Source organism: Symphodus melops (genome assembly GCF_947650265.1).
Source record: "Symphodus melops genome assembly, chromosome: 4".
In the NCBI taxonomy this organism is placed as follows: Eukaryota; Metazoa; Chordata; class Actinopteri; order Labriformes; family Labridae; genus Symphodus; species Symphodus melops.
Window position 1 is genome coordinate 16,240,214 of NC_136694.1, and position 22,147 is coordinate 16,262,360.

General features: G+C 39.1%; 2 protein-coding genes across 2 annotated transcripts in view; both read left to right on the forward strand.

The window, feature by feature from the left end:
- Positions 1-179: 179 nt before the first annotated feature.
- On the forward strand, positions 180-7,925 carry LOC306823138 (prostacyclin synthase-like). The gene is made up of 10 exons (XM_079342511.1): positions 180-267; positions 808-931; positions 1,579-1,754; positions 2,266-2,409; positions 2,837-2,964; positions 3,576-3,757; positions 6,359-6,494; positions 6,837-7,018; positions 7,338-7,489; positions 7,619-7,925. Exons 1-10 carry the CDS (start codon positions 200-202, stop codon positions 7,773-7,775), a joined length of 1,449 nt encoding a protein of 482 aa, XP_079198637.1. The 5' UTR covers positions 180-199; the 3' UTR covers positions 7,776-7,925.
- Positions 7,926-8,914: 989 nt separating this feature from the next.
- LOC306822035 (potassium voltage-gated channel subfamily B member 1-like) overlaps positions 8,915-22,147 on the forward strand; it is a 43,737-nt gene continuing 30,504 nt past the window's right edge. The window contains exons 1-2 of the mRNA XM_079340749.1: positions 8,915-9,239; positions 10,002-10,672. Of these exons, the coding sequence (XP_079196875.1) occupies positions 10,118-10,672 (555 nt within the window). The 5' untranslated portion in view covers positions 8,915-9,239; positions 10,002-10,117. The remainder of the gene's footprint in view (positions 9,240-10,001; positions 10,673-22,147) is intronic.

Consider the following 22,147-nt stretch of genomic DNA (forward strand, 5'->3'; position numbering starts at 1 on the left):
CTGGTTAAAAGTCACTGGGTTGCAGGTTAGGCATGACGTCAGTGAGTGTAAACGAGTCAATGGAAGTTTTATCAATGAGCACTGAGAAGATGTCATGACTGGAGAGCGATGACGTAGCGTGGGTGAGAGCGTTAATAAAAGCCCACGCGGGTGCCGAGGGGACTCCACAGACTGCGAAGCGAGGAAGTAAACACACAAGATGATCTGGACAATTTTTCTGCTTTTCCAAGCGGTGCTGCTGTATTTCATTCTCACGCACAGAACGAGGTAAGCGCTTTCTCACGTCCTGTATTTCAAACCCTTAAGGCAGTGCAGACACTGGTTTTGACTGTTAAGGTGCTTTAAAAAAATGTCTATAACTGTGAATGTTTTCGTGCAGCTATTTTAATTCATGTTTTATTTGGAGCCATCCTATGCTAAACTTTGAAGGTGTTTACAGATAAAATTAACAACGTGGTAATAATGATCCGAAGGACCCGCCACATATGTGAAGCGGGTTGTTCCCACTTAAGGAATGTAGTGAGACTATTACTGCAGTACTAAATTTAGAGCCATTATAGATTATCTTACATAGGCCTATCACTGTTTTTGTTTTCTTCTGAGACTACTGTAATATAATAGCCAGGTGATGTATCTGTGATGTCATGGTCATTGTTCAAGTAATCCCTGTTATTATTACAGTGACCTTTACCTCTTTAACTATAATAAATAAATAGTCATTTCTAATAGACTACACCAAACAAGAGTTTATGTTTCGTTCTTAGTAGGATGTTGTTCATCAAATGACAAGATGTTAAATTTTTTAAGGTCCAAGAATGATCCACCCCTGGACAAAGGAGTGATCCCATGGTTAGGCCATGCACTAGAATTTGGGAAAGATGCTGCAAAGTTCTTGACCCGAATGAAGCAGAAACATGGCGACATTTTTACAGTGAGTAGAATTCACATTATCCTGTGTCCACACTGAAATGTGAATTATTCTTACATTTGTAAGGTCTTTTTTTTCTTATAAGCCTAGAAATATAGCTTTTATGACAATTTAGAGTGTGTTACAAAACAGAAATGTGCACATTTACAAATCTATGCTTGTGGAGCTAACTCCTTTTACTGAAGAAGAAGAGTATGATTTCATAGAAACGCTCTTAAACAGCCAGTTTATAAGCCTTTAAGGGGTATTGTTTGGTCAACTGATTTTCCCAAACCTGAAGGCCTGAAGTTGAAGGTCAGTTGTGATGCAAATGTGTTACAAAGGGATACAGAGCTGTGCTGCTTTAAAGAGCTGTACATTTAAATAAGACTTGTAAAGTTTTCTGATTGATCAAAAAAAAAAAATCTTAAGCAATGAACTTGGTGCACGTCTGCCCCTCTCAATGAGATCTAAGTCAGTGTTAATGTAACAGCATGGTCAATACACTGTAAAACAACATTTATTGGGAAACTGTGATTGTCCTTCATTCAGAATAAACACAAGAGGTATATCCACTGGATCTACACCAGTGAATTGTTTAAATAAATGTGATCTTGAATTTGTATTCTCTGAGTTAAACCTGTCTCATAGACTTCTTCTATGATCTTAAGGTGCGTGCAGCTGGTCATTATGTGACAGTGCTTCTGGATCCTCACTCATATGACGCAGTCATCAACGACTCTCACTCTCTGGACTTTAGCCGCTATGCTCAGGTGCTCATGAAGAGGATCTTCAACCTGCAGCTGCCGCACCACCAGCCTGCTAAAGAAAAAGCGATGATGAAAAAGTATGTCTTAATCACTCTCAACTTCAAACTAAAAGCTTGTTCTGCATATTTTCATTTTCATTTCAGCTGTGGAATCCACCGACTGAAGTCCCGTGCATAGGTTATTTTTGTAAAACACCGCTCCCATGTTTGGAAATCTATTTTTAGGACTTCTTGTTTTGTTATTGCTCAGCCTTCATCCTCACAGTTTTGATTTGTGTATTTACTGAGATACAGTAAGACAGTGAAGAAAACAGTGGAAGGAAAACTCACAAATGAATCTTTGATCTTAATCTCTTTACCCAAGTTTGATAATACAAAATCAAAGTGACCACTTCGAAAAAATGTTAGTTAGTTAGTTAGTTTATTTATTGGTTGTCCGCTTAGGGAAATCCTTTCCACATAGATAAATAGATTAATCTCTTGATGGTGCAAAGTCAACAGGTAACTGTTTTCACGATATCATCAACCATGACATGATTATTTTTTTTATTCTAAAGCAGTTAACCGTTTTTTCCCTCTGTTTCTACAGGCACTTTCATGGAATGAATTTGACTGCCATGCACATCACCATGAGTGGAAACCTGCAGGCCATGCTGAAAGCCAAGATGCCTCAGAACCAGAAAGACTGGAAAGAGGAGGGACTGTTCGACTTCTCTTACAGCCTACTTTTCAAGTAAGAGAGCCCACCCTTTCTTAACCTCACTTTAAACTATGTCAAACGTAGCGAGCGTGGGTGTCTAAAGTGTTCAGCTAAACAGTTTACAGACCAGCCAATACCAAAGGTATTCTGGTTGTAAACACGAGAAACAAACTGAGGATGACTGCACTGTTTTGACTAAAATGTTTGAGGTGACTTTTCCAGGTTCAACATTTTGGTAGAGTGGATTTTTTATCTCAATTTAGCTGTTGATATTGGATTATGGCAGAGCTAGGCCAGTGGAAAAATACCACTTCAAAGAAGGTCATTGGTGTGTGAAGAAAGAACTTTGTGTGGGTTGCTTATCCAAGAATCTATGAAAAAATGCCAACCATTGTTTATGAACCAGAGAGTCCCGCGTTGTCACACGTTCTCACACTTTATTTCTCTGTGTTGTGTGCAGGGCTGGGTACCTGACGCTGTTCGGAGGAGAGCAGAACAACAACAGCACTGATCCCTCACATGTCTATGACGCGTATAAGAAGTTTGATGGCCTGTTAACTAAACTGGCAAGAGGCATGCTCACACCAGGTAAAGACACTGAAAATAGGATTGTCCTGTTTTTGCTTAACATGGAGCGTTTTGTTTTTAATATTTTGGAGAAAAAAAATTAAAACATAAATATGTTATTTAAAAGTCTCTGTCCAGATCGAGTGTTGTTTTTAGAATTAAGAAAAAAGTAAGATGTATTTATTCTAATCAAAATTTTTGTTGTTATAATTGTGTGCTGCATTACAAACAATTAATCATGTCAGTGTGTAACGTGTCCTCTCTCGGGTAACATGCTGTGACATCATCCTCCTCCTCAGATTTGTTTTCTGGTTGCCATGGCGATTTTCACTTACTCAGGTTCTTACATAGTGTCTAGAAGTCTTTTAGTGTTTTGTAGATTTACAGACTGTGATCTAACTTTCACATCTCGCTCACTAAGTTGACGCAAGTTTTTTCCCCTCAGGCCTTGTTTGATATTTCAGTGTTTATGAATCCATCTGTTCCGCCCACAACAAACTGACAAGAGGGCCAATTGAAATATTATCGTGTACCTAGATTATGTCTGCCATACCTAAGATAATATTCCTCTCCCATCTCTTTGTTTGTTTATGTTCTCTCACTCACATTTTTGATGTTTATCTGTGTGACAGAGGAGAAGAGGACTGCTAAGAGTGTGAGGCAGCGACTGTGGGAGCTTCTATCTCCAGCAGGTCTGACTGAAGTGTCAGGGTCGAGCCCCTGGCTACAGTCCTACAGGGGAATGCTGCAGGAGGAGGGGGCTGACGAGGAGACGCAGATGAGAGCAGTACTGATGCAACTCTGGGCCACACAGGTGAGTCAGAGGTCTCTGCAAAGCAAGGGTTTCAGTTGTTGATCACCTCAAGAGATTAGGCAAGTTTGTCTGCTCAGTCGGATGAACTCTGTGAGTTGTTTCTGTCCATCACGTCGTCAATTCTGAGATGGAGCTGTAGAGGGTCCGTAGCAGCAGTACTCCTATCTGGCACACGAGGGCACTGTTCTCCTCTCCTTCCACAGTGGATACTCTGATTTGGAGAGAGTGAGAGAGACTGTTTTAGGGACATGAAGGGGCTTTAACATTCTAAATTCTGACATTATTATTATTTGACACTATGACACACAGTGGAAGGTGATTCTCCTAAAAGATATTTGTCTTAACACATGTTTTTTATTAATTTTGTTTTATTCCACCTTTACTTAATCAGGAACTACTTGCTGAGGTTAAAAAATATCTCTTTTCAAGACTTAACATAAACAGCAGTACACTCAGCAAAGTATTTTAAACAATGAACAGAAAGATATGACATAACTAATTCCTCCAGCAAACGTGTCAACATCAAAACCAGAATCCTAAATAGATTAGACAGAACATCTACAGTCAGATGTGCATGGTTCTGAATCATTGTATGCACCTTAAACACATTGTATGAGACCAGCTCATTAAGTTTCAGGTCATTTGGTAATTCATTAGGAGTGAACATTTGAGACTTGTTATACAAAATATCTTCATAACAATCTAAAGCCAACTAAATAGTGTTGTTGTACTTCTGGTCCTGGATGAGTGTGCACGTAGCCACATCTATTACCATGTAAAAATAATGTTTTAAATATTATTGTACCGACAATTGTAAAACACCCAAGTAGGTCATTGATTTAATTTGATTGACCTGGTTTTGGCCTCTTATTCACATCTAACTGGATTTGATTTGGTCGCATACACTTTTGCTGAATGCCCTGTTTGTGGGGTTTATGGCATCAAATGAGTTGATCGGATGTTTACTTCATCACCAACTTAACGCTGCAGACTGCTTACTCATACTTTCATCACATTTGTCACAACGGTTTATTTACATTTGTTTTCCAGGTTTTAGTCATAACTTTTCAGCGGTCTCTGAGTCACACTTTTCATCCCAACTTCAGCGTCAGAAATTGTATTTGCAAGACGTACTTGCACAACAAAGGATTTGTTGGTGCAGCAATGAAAAACGGTTTTGTAATGAAAGACAATGCAGTTCAATTAAGTTCAAACATTCAGTAATATATTAATGTATTTTTTTTACACTCAAGTCTCTGATTAAACTACCAGGGTCCGTATTCACAAACAATGTGAGAATCCTCTCAGAAAGCTCTTAACTTCGCTTAAAAAAATCCTCCTTAGCTTAAGAGTGATTTCAGAAAATTCTGAGAGCAACTCTGAGCAAGGAATGGACAGAGGCATGGTTGACCCTGTTGCTAGGTATGACACGCTGTGATTGGTTAATCAAAAACACATGGATTTAAAAAGTCAGTCATAGAATCTAGTCAGATATTAAGTGATTATGAACACAATGAAATTAGCATCTGTGTGATCATTTATAAGGTGTATTTTAAAACTATTTACAAGACGTTTGAAAATCACACGTCAATTTATGTAGCAGCTTCTTCGCATGCTGATGCCGTTACATCAGCAGGTAGTCTTGATTAGTGATCGGATACGTGAAGAGCTGACCACATGTCTCTCTTTACCCTGGAAGAATTAAAAGATGGATTGAAAAGTCTGCACAAATGATTGTCTGTTCTGCCCAACTATGAGTCAAAAATACTCTTCCTGTAGTGCTTCATACACATTTCTTCTCCTCAGCTTGAAAAACTTGTAAGCCTGTTAGAAGTCCTCCTCACTGCTCCTAACAGTTTGACACCATAGGAGCTCGTTAAGGGCTAAGACACTTGACTTTCATAACTTTCATCTTAACAAGGACCTAGTCCTAACTTTGAGGGCAAATTCTTAGAAAATGTCCTGATTCTAAGAATTTTCTTTGAATTGTGTCACTTGGAGCAACTCTTTGTGAATGCAGGTCCAGAAGTGCAGATAGTGTCAACTTCTTTTGGAGCTTTCTGTATGAATACACATGTTCACACGTTCTTCATCTCCACTGTATACAGTATGTGTTATAAAGTAAACATTATTTTGTCTGGGTAATGTATTTACAGTAACCCAAAGGGCAGATTTCTGTGGTTATCTATTTACTGCTCACTTTTTAATGTTTATTCTTGTCAGACAGCTCTGTAGTTTTTCTCCTGCCCTTGGATGCAGGCAGATGGCAGGGGACCTCAGGTTCCTAAAGGCTTTCCTTTTTAAGTAAACTAGTAACGCGCAGTGCTTTGCCAGAAGCGACACTATCCAGAGCATGACTCCACACATCTCAGACACATGAAAGGAAGCCATCCTTTTTAATCTGGACAGCAGAAAGATTCGTAAGCCCTGTTTTTAAAACTGTAGCTGACATTCAAGCTTTGTTGCAACTCTAACAAAAACTATAGGTGACCTCTATGTGTGTTATTGACTCCTTCTACATAACTGTCTGTGCTGTCTCTATGCAACACCAGGGTGTACAATCTTATCTTTGTCTTAATGTGTGCCTCTGTTTGTTTCCAGGGTAATGTTGGTCCTGCTGCTTTTTGGTTGTTGGGCTACTTGTTGACAAACCCTGAATCTCTAAGAGCAGTGAGAATGGAGATGGAGACCTTAGACACCTCTTTGCTGGACACACCTGTGGACACTCCTGTGTTTGGTAAGTACTCAAATCAAGTGTAAACAGAGAGACATTGTAAAAAAAAAGGTTGTTCCTATTGTGAAGCAAGAAAAGTCTTTTGTTATTTCTTTTGTTCTATACAACTCAAAACATTTTGTCTTCAGAATTAAATATATGAAAAGATATATAAAGATATATGTATATCCTTGTGCACAAAACCTTCAACTTGGAACAACTTAGCCACAGCCTAAGAAATGAATAAAGTTTTCGTTAATGAATGCATCTCATCAGAAGCAACAAAAGAAAAAAACACAAACTTTTAAAGCAAACTTTGGTTAGTTCTTCCTGTTCTTAACACCTCTTCTTTCTGCCTCTTAATAGACAGTGCCTTGGAAGAGACACTCAGGCTCACTGCTGCCCCCTTTATCACCAGAGAGGTAGTGCAGGAGAAAACTCTCCACATGGCTGATGGCCAGGAGTATGTGTTGAGGAAAGGAGACCGTGTGTGTTTGTTTCCCTTCAGCAGCCCTCAAATGGACCCTGAGATTTACCATGAACCACAGGTTGGTTTTCCTGTCCTGTTAAAGTAACAGCTCTTTTTTCCCCATAATCTCTCTTTATGCAGACTAGGATGTAGTTAGACTGTTTTATAAAGAGGTGAAATGAACGCCTACACAAAGCTGACCCTGTGGTATCCGGTGAGAGATCAAACCCAGAGCAGTGAGGGATTAGTTGAGCACAGCAACAGAAACACAGCTAATAAGCGTGGGAATCACAAACATACACCATACATGAAACATACAAACAATATGATCAAGTTTTTTTTTTCTTCCCTATATAAGTATCCATTCTCATTTCTTCAATCTAATGTTTCCTCACCAGAAATACAAGTATGATCGCTTCCTGAATGCCGATGGATCAGTAAAGAGGGATTTTTATAAAGCAGGCAGGCGGCTGAAATATTACACCATGCCATGGGGCGCAGGGGCCAATGGCTGTGTGGGAAAGCAGTTTGCCATCAATACCATCAGACAGTGAGTGTCCTTGAATTAGTGCACCAAAACTCTTTATAAACTTGTTCATACCTCAGTAGTGTCACATCAGAAGATTTTGTTTACCTTTAGTTGCCGCTTGAATTTTTTATTCCATCTGTCTGTTTACAGGTTTGTTTACATGGTGCTGACTAACTATGATTTGGAGCTGTGCGACCCACTCGCTCCAATGCCCGAAGTAAATGCGAGTCGTTATGGATTTGGGATGTTACAACCAGAGCAGGACCTGCTTGTCAGATATAAACCCAGAAATACCAACTTGAACTGAAAAAGAAGCAGAAAATATGTTTAACATTTCAACACATGTACATTGTTTATAGTGTCAATATGCCATTTGTACTTTTGTATTCTATATTTATATTCTACAGTATATACATATTGTGTTATTTATCAATAAATATGGATAAATTGTTTATAATCTGTTGTCGCATGTCTTTAAATTATTGTTTAAAATCTTTTGTTCAAGTTGATTACAGCCACATTAGTTGATGTTGCGGCCCACCTTATGTATGTTTATGTGTATGTGTAATGAGGCATTAAAAGGGGTCTGAATGTTCTCATAGTGTTATTCCAGGAGCTGTAAAATTGTGACTCCTCTTTCTATTGTTTTATACAAAGTACCAGTATAAGATTAAATAAGTTTCAACTTTATTGTCATTGTCCAGAGTACAAGTACAAGAAGACGAAATGTATGATGTTCAAGCTAGAGGTGCAAAGGAGCAGTACAACAAGAAGGGGACTGTCTGTTCTGTAAACAGAGGCGGCCACATATCTGTCACACTCACGCATGCCCGCTGTTTGCAGAGCAACACTGAGTGGAAAGTTTAGATTTAGATGTCGGTGTGGAAAGCGACTGATTACTTGCGGGCGGAAGGACATGTACTATAGACCACAGATCGTAAGGTACAGCTTGGATTTGTTAAGGGACAACCGCTTGTTTGCTTCTGTTGAAGTATGTTTAAAACATTTTTAAAAAAACTGTTATTTATTTGTAGATTTATAAAAGATCAATAAGCTTTGGGCTGTATTATTATTTTCAGAGCTACAAACATGGATCGGATATTTTACTTTCACCATGCTCCAGTATGGAAAAAAAAATACTAGCAACCATTTTTGAAAAGAATAGATCACACGAGTCTTCGCACAATTTCTGTGATGTATAAAGTTGGCAGTTCACAAGGGCATGTTTGTGACCTCACTAAATGTAGACACAGTTTGACCATGATTACAGATTTTTAGTCATAGCCATGGTCCTATGGTACCTGTATGTTTGTTTCCTACACAAAGCACAGTGTGTAGACACACCGCGCTGTGGCTCTGACAGGGTTAAACTCTCACAGGCTGCAGCCGCTGGAGGAGCAGAGTGAAGTCAGCCCCTGCAGGATCCCATCACAGTCACAGGCGTCGGCCAGCAGCCAACAGCACGTTCACTCTCACACACCGAGAGCAGGAGGAAGAGGAGAGGGACTGAGAGCATCCCCGGATACTCTCCAGTGTTTACTTGTTGATATTTACACCTGTATTAGGAGCAGACAGGACAGCTTGGACATGGTGGTGTCTGCTTAAAACAAGTGTATTTTCCAACATGCCGTTACGTGGCTCGTGATGCCTCCATCAGCTCTAAAGAGAGAGCCGAAGATCTGGACGGGAAACACAAGTTTTTATTCTGAGATTACTCCTGAAATGTTGCTGCTGGATGTTCATGAGACACACTGGGATCTGCGGGAGACACGTATGTATCAGATTAATTCCCTTCTTGATGTTTTGGATCTATTTTTAGCCCACTTGGTTACACTTTGATCTTTTTGTCCTGTCTCTACTTGGCAAAGCGTGCCTTCATCACAATAGTCCGTTTTCTGAATGCTATGCGGGTACATTTAGGTAAAATGACTTTTAGTTGCATTACACACAAGTACATTACCAAAAAAATGTAGCAATTTAAGTCACGTTTATGGGTTTTATATGTGTATTTTGTGGTGTAACTTTCTTCTTTTAAAAGTCGACGTTAACATGCAAATGTTGAAGAATAAAGTTTCACCTCATCACACAATGTGCTTTGAGCTCTTTACCAAATGATATAGCTTGTGTTAGATTTAGCCTTGTTTGATATTACGCTCTTGGGAACAGTCCAGCAACATATTGACAATTTCAATCCAAAACAACGCTGCCTTTGAGTCAGTAAAAACGATCGGTTTCTGACCCGGTCTTGTGCGTTTCAGCACCACAGTCCACGGACAGCGACAGACAGGCGGTTCAGCACCAAACAGCGCTCACAAAGTTGAGCCCAGTTTATCATTGGGATCTCCAGCACCTACACCCCCACCCCCACGTCCACCCTTGTCAGCAAGAAGAGCGGCTGTGCCTCTTAAAGCTGATTAAAATATCTATCTGTTGTCTGATGAGTGGATAAACCACCTGACATTCATGCTGTAGGACACAGACAGACTGCTCCACAGCCCATCAGAAATTATTTTTGTTTTCTGTTTGTTTCCAGCTAGGGGAAGAAACAAGCAGGGACCCTGATGCAGTCTTCTCCAGGACCATGTCTTCTTAATCCACCAGACTGTATCTTCCAGTCTCTTTAAGAGTCCAAGGCATCTGAAAGTGAAGATGAACGAATCCGGATGTGGATCTGGCTCCGTGCAGTCACCAGACACCATGGACATCATTCACAGCAAGACAAACACCCGCCGGGTAAGACTCAATGTTGGCGGCCTCCTCCATGAAGTCCTTTGGAGGACTCTGGACCGGCTGCCCCGTACCAGACTAGGCAAACTGAGAGACTGTAACACCCACGACTCCATCATGGAGATCTGTGATGACTACAGCCTGGATTGCAATGAGTACTTCTTCGACAGACATCCTGGCGCCTTCACCTCTATTCTCAACTTCTACCGCACTGGGAAGCTGCACATGATGGAGGAAATGTGTGCCCTGTCATTTAGCCAGGAGCTTGATTTCTGGGGTATTGACGAAATCTACCTGGAGTCGTGCTGCCAGGCCAGGTATCACCAGAAGAAAGAGCAGATGAACGAAGAGCTGAAAAGAGAGGCCGAGAACATGCGGGAGAGGGAGGGAGAGGAGTTTACAACCACATGTTGTTCTGAGAAGAGGATGAAGCTGTGGGATCTTCTGGAGAAGCCAAGCTCTTCATTTGCTGCTAAGGTAGAGTTTAACTTTTTACATTTCTACACAAAAATCTGGTCAATCCAAGTTAAATGGGTATTAAGGAGGGTAACATGACGGTGTTAAAAAGTATCTATCTAAAAGTGGAGAGGAGTGCTTGATGAATAAGGTTTAAATTTAGTTTCATATCCAGAGGCAAGCAGAAATCTCTCTTTGAGACTAGCTTGATCTGATGTATGACTTTATTTGAACCCATACTAGTGCTTTTAATCTGTCACTTTCTGTTGCTTGAGTGCAAGGGAGAGAAAGACAGACAGTCTGACAGTCTAAAAAGTATTATCATTGTAGTTCTCAGTGGATCACGTCAAACTTTTGCTCATTCATCAGTATGTATTGAATTTATTACTCTACTGAAATTAATAATCCTAGCAAGGTATATACATCCCTGAGAAGAAAGGACATGAGGGCTGTTTTTCTGCCGAGTCAATTAAACCCAATTTTATTTGGGATGTTTTTTTATCAGATAAAATTCATGTTGCAGCCATGTACAATCATATTCACCAAATCTGATTCACACACCAAGTCATCCAGCAACTTTTCACCTTCTACTTAGTAAACCTTGGCATCTTTTAAGAGTATAGGAGGAGTATTAAGAGGACGACCACACCCACACATTATGTAGACAGACACATATATGACAGACATAAAGTGTTGCCTTCATTAGCCAGCCATGCCTCATTTAGAGTCCAGTATTCAATCATCCAGCTCATTAGCGGGCTCCTATAGTTTACACCCCAGGAACAAGAGTACCATACTTTGCTGGATCAATGGAGCCATGTTAGCAACATTTTAAATCATTCTGCAAAATATGTCTCTTGGTCAATATTCAATTAAAATGCTACATATTAATTCAATTGTATTTCATAGGTTATCAGTCAAAATACTTACTAAAATTAGAGTAAGCTGTTGTCATATGCTATCAAAATTGTTGTTATTGCTTGAAATTGTCTGATGATGTCACATTTTGTCATAGAGTGTCTCATCCCAGAGCCTTAAGACCACACAGCATGCCTTGTCTTCTAGCCACAAAAGATACCATGGTGGTATCATTAGTCCGACAATTTCAAACACCTCTTTGAACAGATCTTTTTGCATAATTTAGTCTGCTCATTTACAGAGAGAACCTGCTCTGACCTTGAATTACTCAAGCCCTTAATTATTTTTCTTCATTATTAAATCACATTGCTTAAAGAAATACTGAATTCAAAATACATTACCCCTCTAGTTTACTGAAACCATTGATAGCACATCCTAAATAACCATCAAAAGCAGGTCCTCTGGCTTTCATGATAACTGATCTTCTGTTATCACTCAAATGAGTGTGTAACATAAACTACAAAAGAAAGCTGTGTTAAACTGGTCCTTTTCGTCATTTTCAGACAACACATTTTATCTACAGTATATGCAACTAGGACTATAGAACTAGAGGGAGCTTCACCTCCCTTGGAAACAAAGAAAATCTCTTTGTTTAAATAGATGCAAGATCAACAATTAAATACAATAAGACCCTTGTTATTTTTACAAAAACTATGTAACAATATTTAAGTCCTGACATACACACTCATGCACAAACCGGATCCTAGTGACATGCATTAATGGAGAGGTCTCAGAGTAAGGGGGCTGCCCACAGTGAGCGCTCCAGAGCAGTTTTGGGGTTCAGTGCCTTGCTCAAGGGCACCTCAGCAATGCTCAGGAAGTTGACTGTCACCTCTCCAGCTACCAAACCAATTTCCCAACTTGGTTTGTGCCGGAACTGGAGCCGGCGACCCTCCAGTTCCCATCCCAAGTCCCCACAGACTAAGCTACTGCCGCCAAGGCATGGTTTTTTTATCTTGACAAAAGCTGTTTGATGCCTACAATAAGTTGGCCTATTGTTGTTCATACTTAAGCAGTCACCCTTGAAATTGACAATGGGAATCCTCAAGGATTTGTTATAGGTCCTCTTTAATTTTCAGTCTGTATTAATAAATCATTAGTCTTAACAGACAAAATATCTTTAGATCTGAGGCTTAGATAATATAATTACAATTATTTAATTAATTGCACATGGTTTGAAATTACAATTTTCTATGATAATGTAAAAAAAAAAGTAAAATGTTTGATTACAGACTCAAAGTACAATGTTTCTGATATGAGATGTTGTTACATGACATGTTTCACAACCTAACTGTTCTGAGGACTTTCCGCAGAGAAACTATCCACGAGGGAGTTCCCTGGGAGCAAAACACCATGGGGACTTTTTCTCACACCACCAAGTTACCTACACTGAAGCAGGAGCTAAAAAGGTTCCTCTAAATACTGAAGGGTTGTAGGAACTAAAATAATTCATAGTTCTCATGGTGTGGAATGAATATGAATATCTTCTCAGCTATGAGGTTCACTGAGTTCCCTGGAGTTGTAATAAAGTTCAGGAGCATGATCTCATAACCTCCTACTTTTCTTTGTTTACTTTGCCAATTCAAAACAGGCTGAAGTTACAGTCCGCAACAGAATTATTAACAAAAAACTGGCTACTTTTGCATTCATGTTACATTTTGTTCAGTAATAAGAAAAACTCAGTTTTGAAGAAAAGCTAAATTTACATCCCATGAGGAGCCTTTGGGTTCTTTAAAATACTCATTTTACATTTTAGCAGTGGCTGTCCTCCGTTGTGGCTCCGTCATTCAGCCTGAATTACTTTAGAGGGTCAAATAGAGAAATCAGGATTACAACTTTTATACAGCTCCCTTGGTTTTTCTTGCATGCAAGCTTTTATCCTCAGATACACACACAAGTGCATGTTGTACAGCACAATTAAAGGAAAGGGAAGGGAAGCCAGCATTGTTATACTAATGGGCCATTTCCACTTGGGTTAGTTTTCCACATTAGACAGAGGGTAGTAAAAATGTCAAATTGAGGTTAAATGGCTGCCATTAAATGCAATCTTGTTTCTGAGGCTTAATTGAAGTGTTGAATTGGTGAAATGGCTTGCTCCAAAACACATATTCTGCCTCATTTATCTTTCAGCGCTGATGAAATTTTAATTGCACATTAATGACGCTTGACTTAAGACCAGAGAGATTAGGTTTGATCCAGAATCTCCATAACTCCAGATGACGTCTTATCCTGGCACTTTTGGACAAGTAACTTCCCCAAAAATACACAAGCACCATCTTTCAGAAAAGCTATTTTTCACATCAAATCAACAGTGAGGGCCGCTGTGTATGCAGGTAGTCTATCTTTCTTCTTCGTGGTGTGTTGAGGTGTTACTGAATAGTTTTAGATCCACTTGAGTCTGCATTTCTTTCATGAGTATACCCACTGAATTATTCAGCATAATAATATGGACCCCTGGAAACAGAGCAAAAGCTTCCTTGCAATCATTTCATCAATAAAACACAAGTTGCTGTTGATACCAAACCCTATGTGCTGACTGTAAATGTCGTCATTTGGAAGGAGAGGGTTGAGTGGGTGGTGAATGAAACCAGCCTATGTAATCCAACGTGTCCTAGCATGTCTCTGTTGCTGATCTCACAATGCTTTTCAGTCTCAGAGGGATCAAATCAAACACACCGGGGGTTGGCAGTATAACAGGTCATTGCTGTAAACTCTGATGGCTTTTTCTCAATCATGGAAACAGTTTGACCAATTTACAACTGACCGGGAACAACAGCTGGAAATTAAACAAAACTAAACTTTTGTTGCCATCAAATTTACAGTGATGGAATCTTCCCGTCCAGTTTTGATTATTTCATTAGAAAACTCTGACTGTTTGGATGTATTTGACCTTGGTTTTGAAAAGAGCAGAGCCTCATAAAAACAATGCTGTATTTTCATGCACCAATCATGAATCCAGAAAATGTGAATCATATAATGACATTAGTTCATGTTGACTTTTGTTGATTTCAAACTCAATTTTGATTCTTTGAATTATTTGTGAAATTCTCGTTTTAGGTTTCAGTATATTATACTTTAATACAATAAACATAACATCAAGTTACATTTCATAGTTAAAGGTAATATGTATCAACCTCATTCAAAGTAAATGGGGAATGTGCCCCCCAGATATTTTTGATTAATTTGATAAGTAGGATTGAGCTAAACTATTTTAAATCAAGCGTTTTCTTTTAATAATGCAATATAATATACCTCAAAAGGGCAGCCCCACCACTTCGCCCACCATTCTGCATCCATTCATTTCTTTCTGTTTGTGTCCATTTTGGCGCCCCCTGTGGAAAACATAGGACACTTTTTTATTTTAGCTGATCATTTTCTCTTCATGTGTAAATGGGGATTCCTGGGAGGGGTATTTATTTTACATTTCCATTTAAACATTGAATTAATTACTATTATTATTATTTTAAATCATGCTGTTGCATGCCTTGTCTGACATCTGCCTTGCAGCAAGAGTAACCAGCTTCTTGACACTGATGGTCTTGTTTGTTTTGTAGCTCATAAAGAGGTATCAGTAATCCTTTTGCTCGGTTTCGTAAAAACTCCTCACAGGAACTTAAGTGTGTTTTCTTTCTTTTAACAAAATTACTTATGAAATATAAGCTATAATATACAATTGATTTAATAAATACATGTTGTAACATTTGGTTTTATTTAAACAATGATGTAAGCAACATTTCAAAGCTGCGAAAGATGAGAAAACAAATGTGTTGTGTGAAAAGCAACAACAAAGAGATTCAACATATCCAGTCGATGCAGCAATTAGACACACAAACACACACACATACACACTCACACTCACACTCACACTCACACTCACAGAGGCAAACATAATTGGATTGTTAATCCATTTCAGGCATGGGAGGGGATAGAGGAAATTGTGAGATATTGAAACCACAAATTGCTGCACTGTATAATTCACATTATAAATCAATTTACAAGATGTTTTTATATATATATAAAGACCTTATGATCAATCAATGACTTTAAAGTTGATTGAAATAATGGAAACTTAATAAACTGAACAGAATCCTGTTCTGAATGACAAGTTTTACAGTCTAAAAAATAGCTTTGGCTTTAACGTTTTGACACCTCTGCACACTGGGAATTTAACTTCCTGTCTCCTAAAAGCGTTGTAGCGCTCTCTCTTCCCACTCAGTCTTTGCTCCATAAGAACTGGATACTGAGCTATAAAAACTGACACTCAGTAGTTTTGCCCTGGTGGAGGCACTTTGAACTAATTGCATGGAAACATCAACTCTCAGTGAGCAAGAGAGAGCAATGACCGGAGGCCTTTAACTGCACTTCTTCCCACACATCAGACATGCCCAACTGACTTCACTGTAAGCTCTTTGTTTGTGAAGTCTGAGAGATTACTCTGCGTTGTTTGAGGATGGAGATACCCTCTGTGTTCTGTTACCTGATGCATGTTCTTACCCCAGATTACTTTTTGTGAGGAAAGTGAGGAAATCGATTGAAAAGACATTAAGATGTAAGGTGAGCTGGGTTGTCCGAGGACACACTGACCAGATATAGGATGTGTGACTTCCCATGAACCGCTGCCTGCTGATAGCTGTGCAGGAGAGAGCACAGTCACTTATGCTAACTTACATCACTGTGTCACCGGGGAGCACAGAGGGACCAGATGACGTGCAGAGCAACAGTCACTATGATTTCATGGTTGCTGTTGTTATTTTCGGCTGTGGATCAGAGTAATTGAGCCAAGAGTTTCCCCTCAGTCTTTGTGTTTCTGTCTCTCCCTCGCCTGTTCTTTCTTACTGTATTTGTGTGTTCATGTCCAGACATTGGGCTATCCAACAGAGTGTATTTTATGAGTTGTTTCACGTGGTGTTGCTGGGTGACAACAACTCTGCCGTTGTGCTTAGGTGAGCTTTGAATAGCCACAAATCAATGGAACACAGTTTCCCAGCTACCAGACTGATAGCAGTGCAGTATATATCGCAGATTCATGTGGACTGTTTGGCACACTGACAAAGACAAACTAAAGTCTCTCTGTCTCCTTCATGCTCTCTTATCCTCTCAAACCCCCTGGATTCGGTTTCCTTCTGCTGTACCCTCTCTTCTCATTACTTAAATACCATCTAACCTAATCAATACAGCTCTTGTTTTTATACCAACTTTAATTGAAGATGGAAAGAACCCAACTGAATGCATACACATTTAAAAAAAGTCAATATACATGCACCCAATGTACATCAGACACAACACAGCAATCAAACAACAAAAAGCAGAAAGAAAACCAAATTTAAACCTAGAAAAACAAGCTGCACAAAAAGCTGGTAACATTGAACAACACACACACACACACACAGACACACACACACACACACACACACACACACACACACACACACACACACAGTAATTATTAGTTTTTCAGCCCAAATAAAGATTGCTCTTTTGTATTTGGAGCTAAACAGACTCTGACAAAGCTGTGCTCTACACTGAGAGAGACAAATTATTTTCACCAAACATGTCTCATCAGTGAGGCTGCTGATCGATGTACAGTGTCTGCCCATCTGTGAACTGCAGAAATGAGGATTTCATTGTTTGTACATTGGATGAAGTCTGTTTCGTCTGTAGAATATTCAAGCTGGATAGATTTCCATGAGACTTTAAAGACTTATTTTGTAATCAGAGCTTCAACTTTAGTTTCTAGTACATTCTCATGGCCGCACCTCTAAGGGTCATTCCAAAAATCCCAAACTTAAGTTTTACCAGGACAGTTATCTTTCATTTCCTTTAAAAAAAAAAAAAAGTTTCTGAGAAAACGTTTCTCTCCCTTTCCATAATTCCCTTTACGGGTAGAGTAGCTGTGTGACCAGCTTAGACCGACTGTTTTCTCTTAGTGTTAGGCTACATAAATAATCAAATGCACAGCCTGCCTTTACATGACTTAATTTACCATGTGTGGCTGCACATTGGTTCAAGGATTTTGAACATTGTAGGTAGGCAGGTAAAAAGTCTTGGCTAAAGAGATTCTGGAGAGAAAAATCATAGCCCCTATGTTTTTTAACAGCCTCTATCTCAGCCTGACCAACATGCAAGGCAGGAAAGTAAAATAGGATTAAGGGTTGTGTATGATCATAAAATTCTGTGTCTGAAGTTATAATATAGTATTCACTAATTTTAGAATTTCCAGGTACAATCTGGTCTTCACATGACAATAGCATGTTTTTCTGCCAGACAATGTTACATTAGAAACTCTCTTCAAAAATTGACAACCTAATACACAAAGTGACATACTCTTAAAAAACAGATCCCTATGTTTAAAATTGAAATGGCTCAAATTAGTGCATGTGAAAGCTGACACTCATCATGATGAATCTACAAAAAGTGATTCCCCAACTCTGCATTTGTTCTCCACTCTTTGGAACTTCTTAAAACCTTCAGCTCATGGTTTTGGGTTTCTAAATCTTTTCTAGATTGGTTCAGGCTCAAGGTATTTTATTAAAGTTGGTGTCAAAAGAAACTGATGATTCACGGTTTTAAGTTTCACTCGTAAACATCTTAATCTCATCGAACAGATTATTATTGTGGATTTATATATTCTGTTGAATTGGTCGATTCATTGAAAATGTTACTGATTTTACTGTAAAGAGACATTAAACTGTAACCATTTAATGTACTGTACCACAGTAAGCTTAAAGCTTATTTACATTTGCAGTTATGGTTCATGATCTACAGTAGGTTAAAGTTTTCAGTGTAATACAGATGTTGTAATTTATTGTTTCCCCACCCATCCATCAAATACAGACATTTTAAGCAGCAACAAATATCAAGGTTTTCATTCTATCAGTCCTTTATATAAGAACATGAATAGCTTCTTTGTTATTGATGCAGCATTGAGCTTATAGTTAGAGAAAATGGTACTGAACTGTAGCCCCTCCATTGCCCAGCGGTTTCCATGGAGAGAGGTGATCTAGCACGCTACATTAGCTTATCATGCAAGCCAGCTGAGGCAACACTGTGTGCTACACAAGTACAGAGAGACTCCCACTGCATAGTATCTCTGTTTGACAGACCTACTAAATCCATGCTTTATTTTTGGGACAATGTCTTATCTGACTTTCCTTTTTTTCCCCCTCTCTCTCTCTCTCCCTCTCTCTCTCTCTCTCTCTCACTCTAACATACACACACACACACACACACACCTGCAGCTGGGTTCAAAGTTGTAAAAGGCCGCAGTGCTGTTGATATTTCAAAAGGTGAGGGGTCAATAGTTAACGGATGGAGACTCAACTACTCTTCTGAATACCTTCATTCATTATTCAGTCGCACCTGTCAGCTCGAGAACATCACTCAAGAAGATGGAGGGTGGTGAAAGAACGAGTGGTCACCTGCAGACTAAAACAGAAGCTTCCAGAGAATCAGATAGTAGAACCCATAACTATTGCGTGCCACAACTACACATAGAGCTAAGGTTTCATGGTTTTCATTGCTCACTGTGGAGGATGAGACAGGTCAGAATGAAGCCACGTGTACAGAATTAACAGATTGAAAAATTGCAATGAAATCTGAAATCAGTCCAATACATCTCCTGACAGTAGATGTATTTTCTGTTGAGCCTGTCATCCATCTCAGAGTTTTCACAGATTCTGATGTCATTCTTTTTTTTTTGGGCTTCTTAGCTCAAGTGCGACATGTTCTCTGCTTGTATCAGTAGAACAAAAAGATGGCTCATGCATCTTTCACCAGCTTCATTTCACACACCTCATCCTGGGTCACTTAACTGTCAAGCTCAAAGTGAAGAGTCTCATTGTGATGACACATCAGCTGATGAAGTTTGGGCCTTTGGGCTTTTGTTTGGCTTCAGTACCAAAGCTTAACTGATTTTGCTTACAACTCTGTTAAATCTTTTCTCCTCCACCACGATGTCCTTCCGTCATTTCAGATGGTGGAAGAATAAAGATGAGTCCTATTTAGAGCTAGCTGGGACTTGGAAAGACATTGACATTGCTGAGGATTGAATTAGACATGCAGGCATAGTCATTGAAAGCCATTTCTCATAGCTAACAAGTATTTCTGAATGACTGAGCATGGCTGATTCTCATTGAAAGAACAACACAATATAATGCTCGTTATTTCACTGCACTAGTTTAACCATGAGCTGAGGGTATCTTATGCGCAATCTTTAATCCCAGGGGATTCCTTTTGGGGATGGGATTAGTTACATGATACACAAGGGTAGATACGTTTCAGGCACATATTCCAATTAGAGATGTTCTGATATCCATACCAGTAAAGTATCAGCCTGTGATACTGCCTAAATCGTGTTATCAGGTAACGGCAGGTATGACAGTCAATGCACCGATGTAATACCTTAACCGATTAGCCCAAATAATCAGCTGGTTTCAGGTGAATTGTTATTTTACAGAATGTTTGCAACAAATGTGGTGTTAGCATAGTGTAACACTTGTGTAAGATAGCAGAAGGACACTAATTAGTGTTGTCCTGCCAACATTATGTTTTTTGGTTGTTTTTTTTTACAAAGATAGAAAACTATTAAATATTTCACTTTAAATAGAAAAACGGGTACGAAAAGACATCGGATAGAGTTTGAAATGCACAGCAAATAAATGCTCTGAGCGGCTGCCAGACTGAGGAACAGTAATTACATGAACCTGATACAGAACCCAACACCTTCAAGGTGCATGGACGAATAGTTAACAACAGGATTCAATTAACACAAGATCGCCTGCAGTCTCTCACTGTGTGGCATTATGTCTGCCATGGTAGACAGGCTGAATTAAACAAAGCGTCATGTTACTGTTGTGGTGCGTGTATCTCCTTGCATCGTTTTAATAGATGTCAGTGACGCGTTGAGGTAAAACAGTGCAGTAACCAAAGACCCCTTTTTAATTTATCTGCCTGATAAAGATGTATTTTCTGAATAGACTAATGAGACAGAAAAAAGGTAAAATAGAGGCTGAACATGTTATGTTACTGAGGGAAAATGTCAGCAGGGATCGAGGCAGATGGGTGAGAGTGATACTCATTGTTCTGCTGAGAGATCTCTCACACAGTATAGGTTTAGCTCTTTAGCAAATAGAGATAAGACGAAAAGCAAACACTGTCTATCACTCTGTCATCTGCACTTTGTTTACTGTAGTTTGCATTTAGAGGTGCAGTTTCAAGAGATTGTTAACTCACAGGAACAGGTTGTAGTGAGTGGGAGTGAGCTGAGGAGGGTTTCTAGTGGCCCTACCTGTAGCGATTGAGATGGATTAAGTCCTCACAGGGAGGTAAAACCTTCCCTTCCCTCCTCACCTCCCTGCTCACCTGATAGGACCCCAGACACAGCAGAGGATACATTATAGAGAACAGTGTGTGTAACCAGAATGGAGGAAGAAACTGTCACAGGGAGTTTAGCTTGATTTGTGGATCAATGTGTCCGCCTACTCTCCTTTATGCCTATGGAATAAAATAACTCATTCAGACCGAAGCAATCAATACTGACATGAAGCATGACAAAAAAATTGAAGCTAGAGTTTTTTTTGTTTGTTTGTTTGTTTGTTTGTTTGTTTGTTTGTTTTTTTGCTATTCAAGAATTGGGTACGTAGACGTGAATGTTTGGTCCAGTGTGTATATAGAGTATGGAGGAAACAGTAACATAGCTGTCATTTTAACAACTTCTATTCCCAGTGGGCCTTCAATGTTTTTTCACACAATAAGAGATTTAAATGGACAAAGATGATTGATTAGCTTATTCTAATAATAAACAGTCTAGTATGAATGATGAAACCAGCTAAGTATGACGTCTAGAGCAGGCACAACAGATTTTCTACCTTTCTAATGGCGCTCCTCTATAAATAAATTGTTTTCACAGACAAACAAACGGAAAAGACAAACACCTGCGCACTAACACACTAGGTCAAACCTCCTTCTGGCTCTTTCCCCTTGCCCCTTATAGATATATCCCTAAATAGAGCCACTGAAGTTATAATTTAGATTATTGTTTTTGATGAGTTGGAAACTTTTTCTTCTAGTTCTTCATACAAAATCAAAATGTGAAGTGAACTTGTTTCATAACAGCAGACAGTCACATTCACCATTATTGTTCTTTTCTAAATCATCAGAGTACAGTGAAGGTGTTCACTTACATACATGGAGACAGTGAGTGTGATGGGGTGAATAAAACACAGTGTGATTGGTGTGAAAGCAGAGTGTCAGCCATATATATATAGTTATAGTTATAGTTATATATATATATTACATATATACAATTATTGGCCAATAATCTCATATGGACATTTTATCCAAGAATACAGCCAATGGTGTGTACTTGTTACTAAATGGCTGCTGTAATTGTTACCCAATGGGTGTTTCATTTGCACTTAATGGCACAGAACAAACAGAGGGGGGGAGGGGGGGATCTCAGAAACCCAAAAATGGATTTTCCACTGTAAACTCACACAAGTGGAGACAGCATGGGGTTAGACACAGACAGAGGCTGGAAAGTTGTCAACTCACCTACATTATTTTCACTGCAGGTAACAT

Excerpts from the sequence above, each read along its gene's own strand:
- LOC306823138 (XM_079342511.1), top strand. The coding sequence starts at position 200 with ATGATCTGGACAATTTTTCTGCTTTTCCAAGCGGTGCTGCTGTATTTC. Across the intron at positions 2,410-2,836 it reads TCTTACAGCCTACTTTTCAA|GGCTGGGTACCTGACGCTGT; the intron begins GTAAGAGAGCCC and ends TGTTGTGTGCAG. Across the intron at positions 2,965-3,575 it reads AAGAGGCATGCTCACACCAG|AGGAGAAGAGGACTGCTAAG; the intron begins GTAAAGACACTG and ends TCTGTGTGACAG.